The following is a 15,543-nucleotide window of genomic DNA, read 5'->3' as shown; positions in this document are numbered from 1 at the left end:
TTGATCTCACAATTCAACTGCTGTTATTATCTCCACCAAGGAGGTTATGTTTCGGTGTTTGTTGGTTGGTTGGTTGGTTGGTTAGTTGGATTGTTAGCAGGATTACTCAAAAAAATCCTCAACAGATTTCAGTGAAATTTTTTACCAGGGTGTATCTTGGCCTAACTTAGATGTCATTAAATTTTGGTAATGATCCGGAACATGATCAGGATCCAGTCATTTTTAAGGATTCTTTATCATTTCAACATTTTTGCATCTACTTCATGAAGACGGGTCACAAAGGCTGAACAAAAATTAAGTTACGACACAACAATAATTTAGCATTTGTTTCTCCTTATTGAATAAACTTGTTATTAGAAAATAAAAAACAAAAACTTGTGTAGTTCATGCAGTTTTCTCTTTATAAATACATTTGCTGAAAATCTAAGGCAGGGGTGGGCAACCTGTTCCAGAAAGAGCCATGAGGGTGCAGGTTTTCTTTGCAGCCACTGACTCCAGCAGGTGATTTTACTGATTAACTGATTCCATCTGCTCAAAGTGATATTAATCAGTAAAATCACCTGGTGGAGTCAGTGGCTGCAAAGAAAACCTGCACCCTCATGGCTCTTTCTGGAACAGGTTGCCCACCCCTGATCTAAGGGTTTAACCACTGAATCTGAAACATGATGGTAGATGCATGAAACAATGTGGAATAAGTCTCTTTGCCAAAGGGTATTCCATGTGACGTCAGTGACCCTATGGCCTTGGTGGAGGTTTGCGCTCCTCCGAGTGCTTCTAGCTAAAATGTGGATTTGAGTAAACGCACACATCTGTGGTAGCTTTGACAGCTGGCTTCATGTATAAATACTGATGAATTATTTTTCTTTCTTTTTTTTTTACACAACTTCATTTAATCAGTCTTACTCCAGTAAAAGGTCATGGGGGGCTGGAACCTATCCCAGCAGACATAGGGTGTGAGGCAGGGTACACCCTGGACAGGGTCACATATAGACAAACACATTCACACTCACACCTATGGCCAATTAAAGCTTCCTACTCCTCTCTTGAAGCATGTCTTTGGATGTGGAGGAAGCTGGAGCACCTGGAGAGAATCCATGTGATTCAGAATGAGTGTGAAAAGGCCATACAGAAAGGCCCCAGGTGGGATGCGATCCCACGACCTTCTTGCTGTGAGGCAACAGTGCTAACCACTAAGCCACCATGCTGCCTATACAAGGTCACCTGTTTGTAAAAATAATGAAAATATTAAAGAGCTCTTTTAAAAATAATATGTGAAATGTTATGTAAAAAAGCACATATGTTCTTTTTACATCTAGATGTGGTAAATATGTAAATGTTCTCACAGAGCTCATCTGCACTCTGTGCAGCACACCTATGGCAGAGATGTGCCCCACAATATGGCAGATCTACAGTACCACAAACAGGTTGACCTCAAAACCTAGTAAGCAGAAAGAAGACTAATGAGGGAAGCCATCAAAACAACCATGAAATGCTGGAGTTATAGGCTTCAGTAGCTGTGATTGGAGGGTCTGTCTAATTAAAAACTAAATGTTGGTCATTGTTTTATGTTGAGTGGCCCAGAGAAAGGTTTTTTTTTTATTTTTATCTGTTTGACTCATTCATTTCATCAAAAGTTTTCAAAGTTGAAAATCTGGTAAATGAAGCAGTCATCTCAGGTGAGCACAGCATTCATATGACTCGTGTAAATATCATGGTATATCATGCTTTGGCAATATGATACCAGTATTTGTTGTCATTTTGGATGTTGTTCATTACGAACCACATCCACATCATTCCCATTCTTTGCTTGCCAACCTCTGCCACCTTTGGAAGAGGTATCTAATAGTAAGGCAGGTATTGTTCTAAAGGGAGCTAAAACCAACCATAGGAGAGGTAATTCTCGTCATGACAAAGGGTCACATTGGCTTAACTATGCAAACATGTTGTTGGGTTCACCTCATGTTGGGGAATTGAGCATAAATGGTGATAAAATAGGTTTTTACTAATTCTGAGGTCAGATCACGATGGAGAGTTTAGTACAGCTGCCGTCCTCCATTAATGAGAAACAGTTTTCAGCCCACATTTACTTTCTGTAGGGCTGGGTATTTTATACTCAAGTGATACATTTTTGGCAGGTTATTTCTATAGTAAATGTAATTCTTTGATGCATAATAGTCCTCTATAGAACCATGACCCAGACCAAAGAGCCCTTCAGGCACCGTCCTTTTCCTGTGCGTCTGTTCAGGTTAGCGTTTAGCCTTCAAGTAGACATGGACATTACTTTACAGTCCAGTCTGTTGCCTTCATGCAGCCGAGCCAAACAAAGGCCTACCTGTTTGAAGTCGTGGGAAACTTACCTTCATCCTTCCAGCACATTGGGGCTTGTTTAACTTTAACATGGGCCTCTCTGCTGTCCAACTCCCGTCTCCAACACCTGTGGCCTCTCAACAGCCTGTCTACGTCACCCAGCGCCAAGACCCGCGGACTGCCAGCACATTCAAATACCAGTGGCTGGCATTCTGGTTCAGAGCGTGTGTTGTCTGAGAAATTGCCCTTTGGTTGCCATTCCTTTGTTTTGTTGGGATTTGTCTGACGTATCTGGAAGCTGTACAGGGCTTACTGGGTTACATTTGAAGCAGATTGTACCTGTTTCAAATCAGACAGGACCTTTATAAATACTAATGCATTTTGGACGATGTTAGACAGAGGAAACATAGCAGGGAGACACCATATGGAGGATTTAGTGCAACAGCTGCAGTCAAGAGGAATATTCTTTGTTTAAAAGGATATGTAAAACTTTAGTGTTATTTACAATATTAAAATTTATACTTTATTCAGCCTTATAAAACAAAATGTGATTTCTCACCATGTTTGCATTAAAATACACGTAGTGCACATTTTTGTCATAATGACGTATGAACCTTGCACATTAATTACCTCAAGTATACGGCACCTGGATCACTTCAGGTATCCCCGCTAAACAATCGCAGATGTTCTGGGACGTCAGGGATTTCATTAGAGAGCAATAAAGGAAATATTACGACCGCAAAAGTATTCTCACGCCATATAAAAACATGAAGTGCTTCTGTGAGTTTGGAAGATGAGAAGCCTCGGTTTGGAAATGGAATATGCGCTACATAAAAAGTAACCACTTTCATGACAATTCACATAAGCGCTGAGACTCTTTATTGATGGTTTACATTAGGGCCCTTTCACACACAACACGATTGAAGCCAACTAGTGCATGAAGGAGGAATTACATGCCATTTGTGAAAAATCATAGCCGCCTCAAAGGCCTCGTACACCTGTCGCCACAACTATTCACGCACACAAGCCGCCAAAAGATAGAGTGCTCTGTGAGAGCCCATTCGATCCCCTTCTCGGCAGGTGTCGGCCGAATTCCAGGTGTCTGACAGGACATCTAACACCGCTAGCTGCACACTTAGAAAAGGCGTGGCTATTCTCACACCTGGCACGATAGTAGACAGCAGGCGATCACATTCAACTTGTTTGTGAAAACTGTCAAAGTGCAACATGAGTGTGGCATCACCTAGCAACATACATGGGTGTAGCTGTGCTGAACTCCCCCAACACACACACACACACACACACAAATGGTGTGTGGAGTGTGTCGTAAAACACATAATAATACAAACATAGCATTAAAATCACAGAACAAAGCAACAGACAGTGAGCCTTTTTTTTTCTGTGACCTGCCGAGGTCCACTAACAGAGGTGGGCATCTCGCCCTGCGACATGCATTTGGTCAGATATTTGTGCTCGCACGTCACGGCTCGGGAACACCTGTACTGGCTTATAGGATATTAAGTTGCATAACTACAGTGTGAAGCACGGACATCGGCATGCTGTCCTCGCGTGGAAATAAATCAAAACACATATTGCTTCAGCTGACTGGTGCGTCAACAAACTGCAATGCTGGTGCCATGCAGGAAATCGATCCACAGGACGCCCCAGCGAGGCATGTGTCACTGCGGGATTGTAATAATTAAAACACAGATTTGCAGCAGATCACAGTGCACTGGGCACGCCATGCCGGCTGCATGTGTTCATGATGCGAGAGCCCGGCTCTTTATGACACGGAAGCCGTCTGGCTTGAATGCATCAGGTAATTCATGTAAAACATGAAAGAGAGAACAGTAATCCACGCCATTTCATTACTCCCTGGTGTACGTCTAGGTGGAGGCAAACTCCGCTCTTTATAACAGGAATTAATTATTATAAATTGTGGTGTTTTATGAATTTTTCCCTCCACTGTTGTGTGTGCGACTTTCCATGTGCTCGCACTGTGTTCGTGCGCGCGAACACAAGCATGCACAAAACCATTGCTGCGGTATCGTGCACGCCTGTCCGACCGTGCTTGCCTCCTTTCGTGGTTCCCCATTTTGTTTTTGGTTTGCGGATTTTCTTACGGGTTCTGCATCTTTTGTGTTATGTGTGAAGGGGCTCTTAGGTCTGTGTGTCAAATATCTGATTGGTGCATTATCTAAAGATACACAATTTGTATTGATATTACAACCCTAACCCTATTACAATCATGACACTCACCTGTTTCCAATTAGGTGTTCTTTGAGCATTCATCAACTTTCCCAGTCTATTGTTGCCCCGTCCCAACTTTTTGAAATGTGTTGCAGGCATCCATTTCAAAATGAGCAAATATTTGCACAAAAACAAGGTCTATGTTTGAAAATTAAATATCTTGTCTTTGTGGTGTATTTAATTGAATATAGGTTGAAGAGGATTTTCAAATCATTGTATTCTGTTTTTAATTTACATTTTACACAATGTCCCAACTTCATTGGAATTGGGGTTGTAAAATAGGAGTAAATTGTCGTATAAAACATTCATTTTCTATACTTACGTATTCCAGCTAAGGGTCAGAGGGTTGCTGAAGCCTCTCCCAGTGGTCATTGGGCAAGAATTTTGGTACACCCTGGACAGGCGGCCTGTCTATCACAGGACTTTCCATCCATCCATTTTCTTCCGCTTTATCTGGAGTCGGGTCGCGGGGGCAGCAGCTCAAGCAAAGCCGCCCAGACCTCCCAATCCACACACACCTCCCCCAGCTCCTCCGGGGGAACCCCGAGGCGTTCCCAAGCCAGCCGAGAGATGTAGTCCCTCCAGCATGTCCTGGGTCTTCCCCAGGGTATGCTCCTCCCAATGGGACGTGCCTGGAACACCTCTCCAGCGAGGCGTCCAGGGGGCATCCTGAAAAGATGCCCGAGCCACCTCAACTGACTCCTTTCGACGTGGAGGAGCAGCGGCTCGACTCCGAGCTCCTCTCAAGTGACCGAGCTCTTCACCCTATCTCTAAGGGAGCGCCCAGCCACCCTGCAGAGGAAACTCATCTCGGCCGCTTGTACTCGTGATCTCGTTCTTTCGGTCATGAGCCAAATCTCATGACCATAGGTGAGGATCGGAACGTAGATCGATCGGTAAATTGAGAGCTTTGCCCCCCTACTCAGCTCTCTTTTCACCACGACAGTCCGATATCACAGGACCTTGTATAGACAAACTTATTCACACCTACGGTCAATTTAAGGTTCCCAATTCACCTAACTTTCATGTCATTGGAAGTGGGACGAAGCCGGAGCATCCAGACGGAACCCACGCAAACATGTGGAGAACATGCAGACTCCACTGAAAAAGGACCAGGTTGGATGCGAGCCTATAACCTTTTCATTGTGAGGCAACAGTGCTACTAACTGCTGTCAAAGATATGTTTTAGTTTTCTGTTAATTACTTTATTTTTTAAAAATGGTAAATTCTTTCAGCATGTGTTTCATTTCTCTGTAAGTGTACAAAATAGGTTTTCATTGACCCACTTATATCTGACTGAAAGCTCTGGGTCCACACGTTAACTTGGTCTTTGTTTTTGCTCTGATTTTCCAGGATGAGGGTGTGGTCATGGGAGCAGTGTGGCGAGACGGGTGTCATCCTGCTGGGCTTCCTAACGTTGGTGGTGTCTGTGGGAAACCTGTCCACCAGGGGGCTGCAGGTACACTCTACCAAACTTGTTTTATCATGCTTTTGCTCTCTGAAAGAAAAATTGAGATTGTAGTTGTCATAATCTTTATGACTTTATGTTTACTGTATCACGTAGGAATTTAGAGAAACATTAAAATAAATTGATTGAGTTAAATCACATTATGTTTTGCATAATGGTGCTGACACATTGACCTGAATCAGCTGCTCGGTATACACACTACGCTACTGCCCAAAGAACATGTGTATCAATATGTGTCCAAACACGTCTGTAAATGCAAGAAACCTTTAAAGTCTGTCTGCCAACATCTAACCTGATTAAGACGAGACTTTCCAACCACAGTACATTGTGTTTTTTTCCTATTCGATAATCTAACACAGCACACTCATAAACATTCATTAGAATCACATTGTATTTATTTATATAGGTTTGTTTGCTGAAGAATTACAGGAATAAAATATAGCAATGTATTTATTGTCAAATGGTATTGTGTTTCACAGCATTAACAGGGTTGACTCAACCTCTGCTACTACAAAGTATAAAAAGCTGTAGATCTGTATAGAATTACAACCTGAAACTCATATAGAACCTTTTCTGTAGCTAACAGTTGTATTAGTACAAATCAGCATGATTAACACTCTGGCTTCCTGTTTCTGTCTTTCTCTCTATACAACCCCTGGCAAAAATTATGAAATCACCGGCCTCGGAGGATGTTCATTCAGTTGTTTAATTTTGTAGAAAAAAAGCAGATCACAGACATGACACAAAACTAAAGTCATTTCAAATGGCAACTTTTTGGCTTTAAGAAACACTATAAGAAATCAGGAAAAAAATTGTGGCAGTCAGTAACGGTTACTTTTTTAGACCAAGCAGAGGGAAAAAAATATGGAATCACTCAATTCTGAGGAAAAAATTATGGAATCATGAAAAACAAAAGAACGCTCCAACACATCACTAGTATTTTGTTGCACCACCTCTGGCTTTTATAACAGCTTGTAGTCTCTGAGGCATGGACTTAATGAGTGACAAACAGTACTCTTCATCAATCTGGCTCCAACTTTCTCTGATTGCTGTTGCCAGATCAGCTTTGCAGGTTGGAGCATTGTCATGGATCATTTTCTTCAACTTCCACCAAAGATTTTCAATTGGATTAAGATCCGGACTATTTGCAGGCCATGACATTGACCCTATGTGTCTTTTTGCAAGGAATGCTTTCACAGTTTTTGCTCTATGGCAAGATGCATTATCATCTTGAAAAATGATTTCATCATCCCCAAACATCCTTTCAATTGATGGGATAAGAAAGTGTCCAAAATATCAACGTAAACTTGTGCATTTATTGATAATGTAATGACAGCCATCTCCCCAGTGTCTTTACCTTACATGCAGCCCCATATCATCAATGACTGTGGAAATTTACATGTTCTCTTCAGGCAGTCATCTTTATAAATCTCATTGGAACGGCACCAAACAAAGTTCCAGCATCATCACCTTGCCCAATGCAGATTTGAGATTCATCACTGAATATGACTTTCATCCAGTCATCCACAGTCCACGAATGCTTTTTCTTAGACCATTGTAACCTTGTTTTTTTCTGTTTAGGTGTTAATGATGGTTTTCGTTTAGCTTTTCTGTATGTAAATTCCATTTCCTTTAGGCGGTTTCTTACAGTTCGGTCACAGACGTTGACTCCAGTTTCCTCCCATTCGTTCCTCATTTGTTTTGTTGTGCATTTTTGATTTTTGAGACATATTGCTTTAAGTTTTCTGTCTTGACGCTTTAATGTCTTCCTTGGTCTACCAGTATGTTTGCCTTTAACAACCTTCCCATGTTGTTTGTATTTGGTCCAGAATTTAGACACAGCTGACTGTGAACAACCAACATCTTTTGCAACATTGCATGATGATTTACCCTCTTTTAAGAGTTTGATAATCCTCTCCTTTGTTTCAATTGACATCTCGTGTTGGAGCCATGATTCATGTCAGTCCACTTGGTGCAACAGCTCTCCAAGGTGTGATCACTCCTTTCTAGATGCAGACTAACGAGCAGATCTGATTTGATGCAGGTGTTAGTTTTGGGGATGAAAATTTACAGGGTGATTCCATAATTTATTCCTTGGAATTGAGTGATTCCATATTTTTTTCCCTCTGCTTGGTCTAAAAAAGTAACCGTTACTGACTGCCACAATTTTTTTTTCTTGATTTCTTATAGTGTTTCTTAAAGCCAGAAAGTTGCCATTTGAAATGACTTTAGTTTTGTGTCATGTCTGTGAGCTGCTTTTTTTCTACAAAATTAAACAACTGAATGAACATCCTCCGAGGCCGGTGATTCCATAATTATTGCCAGGGGTTATATAATGCACAGAGGTGTCTTCATTGTTGTAATTGAAAAATATAACGCACATAAAACACAGAGTTATGATTTTTTTTTTTGAAAATTCCTTCATTGTTAAGGGATAGGGATTTTTTCCAATATTTTTCCTGACTTTGATCTTTGACCTATGACCTTGAAAATTGAGTCAGTTCTTGCCTATCAGGATATGTAAAAATGTCATAACAATATATGAAACATTGTGGGTTCCAGGCTGTTCACAAACAAACAACATGGGCGAAAACACAACCTTCGCCCAACTTCATTGGTAGAGGTAAAAATTGTGAGAAAAGATCAAATTTCTTTCATATTTGAGAGCATTATGTTGGATGGTATCCTTTATCAAGTGCCAGAGTTTGATCCAGATCTGATCCAGATTACACATTTTGTGGCCATTTAAATTTAACATTGAAAACCCCTTTTAATGTATATTTTACATTATATCTTAATCAACCTTTCCCCAGTCACTCTCATATTTGAAAGTGAGGTGCAGACTAGTACTCACTGTCATCTGATAAATTTTGATCTTGATCTGATCTGGAATGTGGATTTTTCTGGATGTTTGAATTTAATATGGAAAAGCCCCTTTTGGTGTACATTTTTCATTATATCGCAATCAAAAGTGCCTCAATCACTCTCATTTTTCTGTTATGGATTTACCTACACCACCAAAATTGGATGAAGGTTCCAATTTCATGCCTGTTGGTTTATTTTCCAGTTATCAGTCAGAAACCAAGTGCCAAAAAGCTGCATATTGTGCAGAGCAGAGATAGCCAATGTTCTGTGAAAATGATATGAAAATGAATTAAAAACTGAAAGAGTTGGAAAAAAAAATCCTGACAATACAACAACAACAAAAAAAAAAACAGTTTAATTGCATGAACTAAATACATATTTGACATTTGATCACATCTAATTTAGCTTATGAAAAGTCACTTCTAACACGACTTTGACCTTGAATTTTTTTTTCCAAGGTAAAATGTGTGGAATTGGAAACTAGTGTTGGTGTTACTAGTATTACTAGCACGGTGCTCTACTACTGTAGTATGATGCCGTGTTATGGCCCCATTATATGTGGAAACTTCAGAAAATGAGAAAAACCCAATAATTATGATAGTAGTACAATGTTAATGTGTAGCTATGTTCCAAGCTGACATTCCACTCACTCCCCCAGACACAGAGGCAACATGACACACCCTAAAATACATGATAAATGTGAATTGAAAACAATCATTGAATGAAATAAGTCTCTTCAGTCATGGAAAGCTACAAACCCTCACTTTCTTGTCTTACTGTGTTACCTGAGGAGCTTTGGTGGACACTGGCTGCACTGCACTTTGACATATTAGCGCTAATCCATTAACTTGCCACAAATCCTTTGACTTGGGTCAGGTTTTTCAATAACAGTGCTGTACACCTGACACAGTCCACTTTAAAGGGAAGGACAAGTGATTGGTTGATATTTTGCTTGGACAACAACACATCCGTGCCTAACGCACATGGCCAACCCAACCATTGAACACACAGTGCTCACCTTTGCTCTGGTATGTTCTGCTGCTTACACAGCAATGCATTTGTGCCCTCTGTGCAAACTGTTTCTGCAGTCTCTGTCTCGATAGAGTGTGTTGAAACTTAAAATGTTGTGTGCATTGGGAACCTGTTCTCGGGAACATGCTCTGAATTTGACTGTTTTCACCATTTTGTGCACTGCAGCTACATAAGTTGATAAGAAATGTTTGCTGGTGGAGCAGGAATAAAGAACTGAAAACAGGTTCATATTCAGCTGCACTAAAACAGCAGACCAGCTGTTACTGAACATGGATTCTTTAATAAACCATATCATGAATTACCAAACTACGATACATAACTTTAATAATAACAGTAATAATAATAATATGAACTCATAAAGCACTTTTAAAAATACAATGCTTTTAAAGTTCTGTACAATACAGCGTACTGTTACAGGCCATTTTTCGGGGGGGGGGGGGGGGGTAGGTGATAAATAATTGTCCCTTTAAGTTGTCATATCCAATCCAATCCACCTTTATTTATATAGCACATTTTACCAACACAAAGTCTTCATAGTGCTGCACAGAAAACCAAATAACATTAAGTAGAAGAAGAAAAAAGAAAATACAATAAAAAAAAACGCCACATATAGTAAAACAATTACAATCAATAAGAAAATAAAATAAGACATAAAATGCACGAAAACAAAATAGTGAGTCAGAGGACCACAAAATTCTTATGCCGGGTTAAATCCAGTGGGTAAAAATACATTTTTAAATGAGATTTAAAAACATCAATAGATGGAGCTGCTTTAATGTGTGGAGGAAGACAGTTCCACAATTTTGGGCCATCCACTGAAACGGGCCAGTTGCTCTGACGTTTTGCTCTGACAATGATGTCTGCGATGTATGCAGGCACCAGTCCATGCAAAGCTTTATAAACAAACAGCAAAATTTTAAAATCAGTTCTAAAATGAACAGTTCATATGATTTATTGCACTGCACCATTGATTTACTCTCTCCCTTTTTGAAGGAAGTTCATTCTGTCTGTGTGTGTGTGTGTGTGTGTGTGTGTCTCTCTCTCCCTATACCCATCTATCTCTTCCTGTCTGCCTTTCTTTCACTTACGCTTTGTGTCTGGTATTTCCAGTGTCTTTCTCCCGCTCTCACAGCTGCACTCTTTCACACCTTTATAAGGAGCTCAGTGCACATTCCAGCGGTCATCCTGTCTGAATGAAGGGACACAGCAATCGGCCTGAATTAGTGCTGGTCCTTCACATGAGGAATGTGTGAAACGCTGACTGTCCTCTGACAGCAGAAAAAAAAAAAAAAAAAAAACCTTTGTTACTTCTTACGTCTACCAGCTGCTGATGGACTGAGTTCTGGCTGGCCAATAATTTATGGATCGGTTTCATGCAGTGTGTTCAGCTGAACAATACCACAGCTCGGTATCATCTATTGTTATCTGATTATGACGCCACTACAAGTGCTGTTCTTCCTACTGACACTAACCAGTGCTGCTGTAAAGACACTGTGACATATACAACTTCAGATCCCTCAAAAAAGTGTCACTGCTTCAGAACAGGGCAATCTGCATTATACAACAATGAAAGTGAAAAATGTCATGATGTCACAGGCAGTATGGTGGATTTGCTACCCATGAAGACTTTTGTATGGTTTAGAATGTTTATACCTCCAGTCAGGGAATGTGGAATCTTTCAAGATGATTTCTCACAAGGTGTAGTATTTTATAGTTGGATGAGTGAAGAGGAGAACTTAGCCACATGGGGTGTGCAGCCAGTACAGTCTTAGTGCCAGTCCCAAGCCTGGATAAGTGAGGAGGGTAAGGGGCATTTACACGAGCATGCCTTTGCTTCATGACACATCACAACCTGTGTCGTCATGTGTTGTGCTGGAGAGTAAACTTGTCTTTAACTGGTGCAGACTGACATCCCATTGGAGGCATGGAAATGACTAGGAGAGAGGGCAGTGGAGTTTCAAACCAGATTGTTTAATACAATATTGGAAAGTGAGAGGATGCCTGAGGAGTGGAGACGAAGTGTGCTGGTTCCTATTTTTAAGAACAAGGGTGATATGCAGAGCTGCAGTAAGTACAGAGGTATAAAGTTGATCAGCCACAGCATGAAGTTATGGGAAAGAGTAGTAGAAACTAGGCTTAGAAAACAGTTGAAGATCTGTGAGCAGCAATATGGTTTCATGCTGAGAAAGATCACTACAGATGCAATGTTTGCTCTGAGAATACTGATGGAGAAGTACAGAGAAGGCCAGAAGGAGTTACAATGTGTTTTTGTGGATTTAAAGAACGCTTACGACAGAGTGCCAAGAGAAGAGTTGTGGTATGCGGAAGTCTGGAGCAGCAGAGAAGTATGTAAGGGTACTGCAGGACATGTACAAGGATAGTGTGACAGCAGTGAGATGCGCAGTCGGAATGACAGGCTCATTTAAGGTGGAGGTGGAATTCCACCAAGGATCAGCTCTGAGTCCTTTCTTGTTTGCAGTGGTGATGGACAGATTGGCAGATGAGATCAGACAGGCGTCTCCATGGACTATGATGTGTGCAGATTACCTTGTGGTCTGTAGGGAGAGTAGAGAGCAGGCTGAGTCTAGCCTGGAATTGTGGAGATATGCTCTGGAGAGAAGGAGAATGAACGTCGGTAGGAACAAGACTGATTACTTGTGTGAATTAGAGGGAGCCCAGTGGAATAGTGCGGTTACAGTGAGTAAAGTTGGTGAAAGTAGATGAGTTGAAATACTTGGCGTCAACTGTCCAAAGTAATGGAAAGTGTGGTAGAGAGGTGAAGAAGAGAGTGAGGCAGGGTGGAGTGGGTGGAGAAAGCTGGTAGGGGTGAGTTGTGACCAAAGAATACCTGCAAGAGTGAAGGAGAAAGTCTACAAGACAGTAGTGAGACCAGCTCTGTTGTATGGCTTAGAGATGGTCAATCAATCAATCAATCATTTTTTTTTTATATAGCGCCAAATCACAACAAACAGTTGCCCCAAGGCGCTTTATATTGTAAGGCAAGGCCATACAATAATTATGTAAAACCCCAACGGTCAAAACGACCCCCTGTGAGCAAGCACTTGGCTACAGTGGGAAGGAAAAACTCCCTTTTAACAGGAAGAAACCTCCAGCAGAACCAAGCTCAGGGAGGGGCAGTCTTCTGCTGGGACTGGTTGGGGCTGAGGGAGAGAACCAGGAAAAAGACATGCTGTGGAGGGGAGCAGAGATCGATCACTAATGATTAAATGCAGAGTGGTGCATACAGAGCAAAAAGAGAAAGAAACAGTGCATCATGGGAACCCCCCAGCAGTCTACGTCTATAGTAGCATAACTAAGGGATGGTTCAGGGTCACCCGATCCAGCCCTAACTATAAGCTTTAGCAAAAAGGAAAGTTTTAAGCCTAATCTTAAAAGTAGAGAGGGTGTCTGTCTCCCTGATCTGAATTGGGAGCTGGTTCCACAGGAGAGGAGCCTGAAAGCTGAAGGCTCTGCCTCCCATTCTACTCTTACAAACCCTAGGAACTACAAGTAAGCCTGCAGTCTGAGAGGGAAGCGCTCTATTGGGGTGATATGGTACTACGAGGTCCCTAAGATAAGATGGGACCTGATTATTCAAAACCTTATAAGTAAGAAGAAGAATTTTAAATTCTATTCTAGAATTAACAGGAAGCCAATGAAGAGAGGCCAATATGGGTGAGATATGCTCTCTCCTTCTAGTCCCCGTTAGTACTCTAGCTGCAGCATTTTGAATTAACTGAAGGCTTTTTAGGGAACGTTTATGACAACCTGATAATAATGAATTACAATAGTCCAGCCTAGAGGAAATAAATGCATGAATTAGTTTTTCAGCATCACTCTGAGACAAGACCTTTCTAATTTTAGAGATATTGCGTAAATGCAAAAAAGCAGTCCTACATATTTGTTTAATATGCACTTTGAATGACATATTCTGATCAAAAATGACTCCAAGATTTCTCACAGTATTACTAGAGGTCAGGGTAATGCCATCCAGAGTAAGGATCTGGTTAGACACCATGTTTCTAAGATTTGTGGGGCCAAGTACAATAACTTCAGTTTTATCTGAGTTTAAAAGCAGGAAATTAGAGGTCATCCATGTCTTTATGTCTGTAAGACAATCCTGCAGTTTAGCTAATTGGTGTGTGTCCTCTGGCTTCATGGATAGATAAAGCTGGGTATCATCTGCGTAACAATGAAAATTTAAGCAATACCGTCTAATAATACTGCCTAAGGGAAGCATGTATAAAGTGAATAAAATTGGTCCTAGCACAGAACCTTGTGGAACTCCATAATTAACTTTAGTCTGTGAAGAAGATTCCCCATTTACATGAACAAATTGTAATCTATTAGACAAATATGATTCAAACCACCGCAGCGCAGTGCCTTTAATACCTATGGCATGCTCTAATCTCTGTAATAAAATTTTATGGTCAACAGTATCAAAAGCAGCACTGAGGTCTAACAGAACAAGCACAGAGATGAGACCACTGTCCAAGGCCATAAGAAGATCATTTGTAACCTTCACTAATGCTGTTTCTGTACTATGATGAATTCTAAAACCTGACTGAAACTCTTCAAATAGACCATTCCTCTGCAGATGATCAGTTAGCTGTTTTACAACTACCCTTTCAAGAATGTTTGAGAGAAAAGGAAGGTTGGAGATTGGCCTATAATTAGCTAAGATAGCTGGGTCAAGTGATGGCTTTTTAAGTAATGGTTTAATTACTGCCACCTTAAAAGCCTTAAAAGATGGTGGCACTAATAAAAAGACAGGAGGCAGAGCTGGAGGTGGCAGAGCTGAAGATGTTGCAATTCTCTTTGGGAGTGACGAGAATGGACAGTAATAGGAATGAACATATCAGGGGGACACCTCAGGAGGGATGGTTTGAAGACAAAGTCAGAGAGGTGAGACTGAGATGGTTTGGACATGTGCAGAGGAGGGACCCATGGTATATAGGGAGAAGGATGCTGAGGATGGAGCCACCAGGCAGGAGGAGAAGAACAAGGCCAAAGAGGAGGTTTTTGGATGTGCAGAGGGAGGACATGCAGGTGGTTGGTGTGACAGAGGAAGATAGAGAGGACAGGGTGAGATGGAAATGATTGATCTGCTGTGGTGACCCCTAACGGGAGCAGCCGAAAACAGAAGAAAAAGGAGTGAAGAAGAGGAGTATGAGGCTACTGAACATCTCCATGTGTAAAGCAGATGGTAAACACAATGTGAACCCACGTGTGTAAGTCGTATTTCAGTATTGCTCCATATAAATCGTAGAAAACCTTTGTGCTTAATTTTTGGCCAGGTGTTTGACAGTTTAGGGCACACTCACTTTGAGTCCAGTACCTGACCACGCCCTGTTTTAAGACCAGCGCCCTGTTTTAAGACCAGCATGCACGAGTGCGCAGATGAATGCAAATACCGGTGTCGGAGACCGAAGGGTCCCCCCTAAAAAATGGTCCCCTTGCCTTCACTGCGCATGCGTCATCATACGCGATTCAACGATCATCACCTCGTTTCTGCTTCAAACTGCACTCCAGTCATCATCTCTCTCAGCGACACATATCTGAAGCTTTTGTACAACAATCATTTCCAAATAAATTCAGCATTATTTCATCATAAAAGACGG

General features: G+C 41.2%; 1 protein-coding gene across 2 annotated transcripts in view; it reads left to right on the top strand.

The window, feature by feature from the left end:
- Positions 1-5,911: 5,911 nt before the first annotated feature.
- Positions 5,912-15,543, top strand: part of adamtsl2 (ADAMTS-like 2) — a 78,833-nt gene continuing 69,201 nt past the window's right edge. For both annotated transcript variants that reach the window (XR_004560900.1, XM_034171133.1), the window contains exon 1: positions 5,912-6,016. Coding sequence is in view for 1 of the 2 variants with exons in the window: in XM_034171133.1 (XP_034027024.1) it covers positions 5,912-6,016 (105 nt within the window). In the remaining variant the exon portion in view is untranslated. The remainder of the gene's footprint in view (positions 6,017-15,543) is intronic.

The sequence above is a fragment of the Thalassophryne amazonica genome, chromosome 5 (assembly GCF_902500255.1).
Source record: "Thalassophryne amazonica chromosome 5, fThaAma1.1, whole genome shotgun sequence".
Lineage (NCBI taxonomy): Eukaryota > Metazoa > Chordata > Actinopteri > Batrachoidiformes > Batrachoididae > Thalassophryne > Thalassophryne amazonica.
This window is presented reverse-complemented; position numbering and strand designations above follow the sequence as displayed.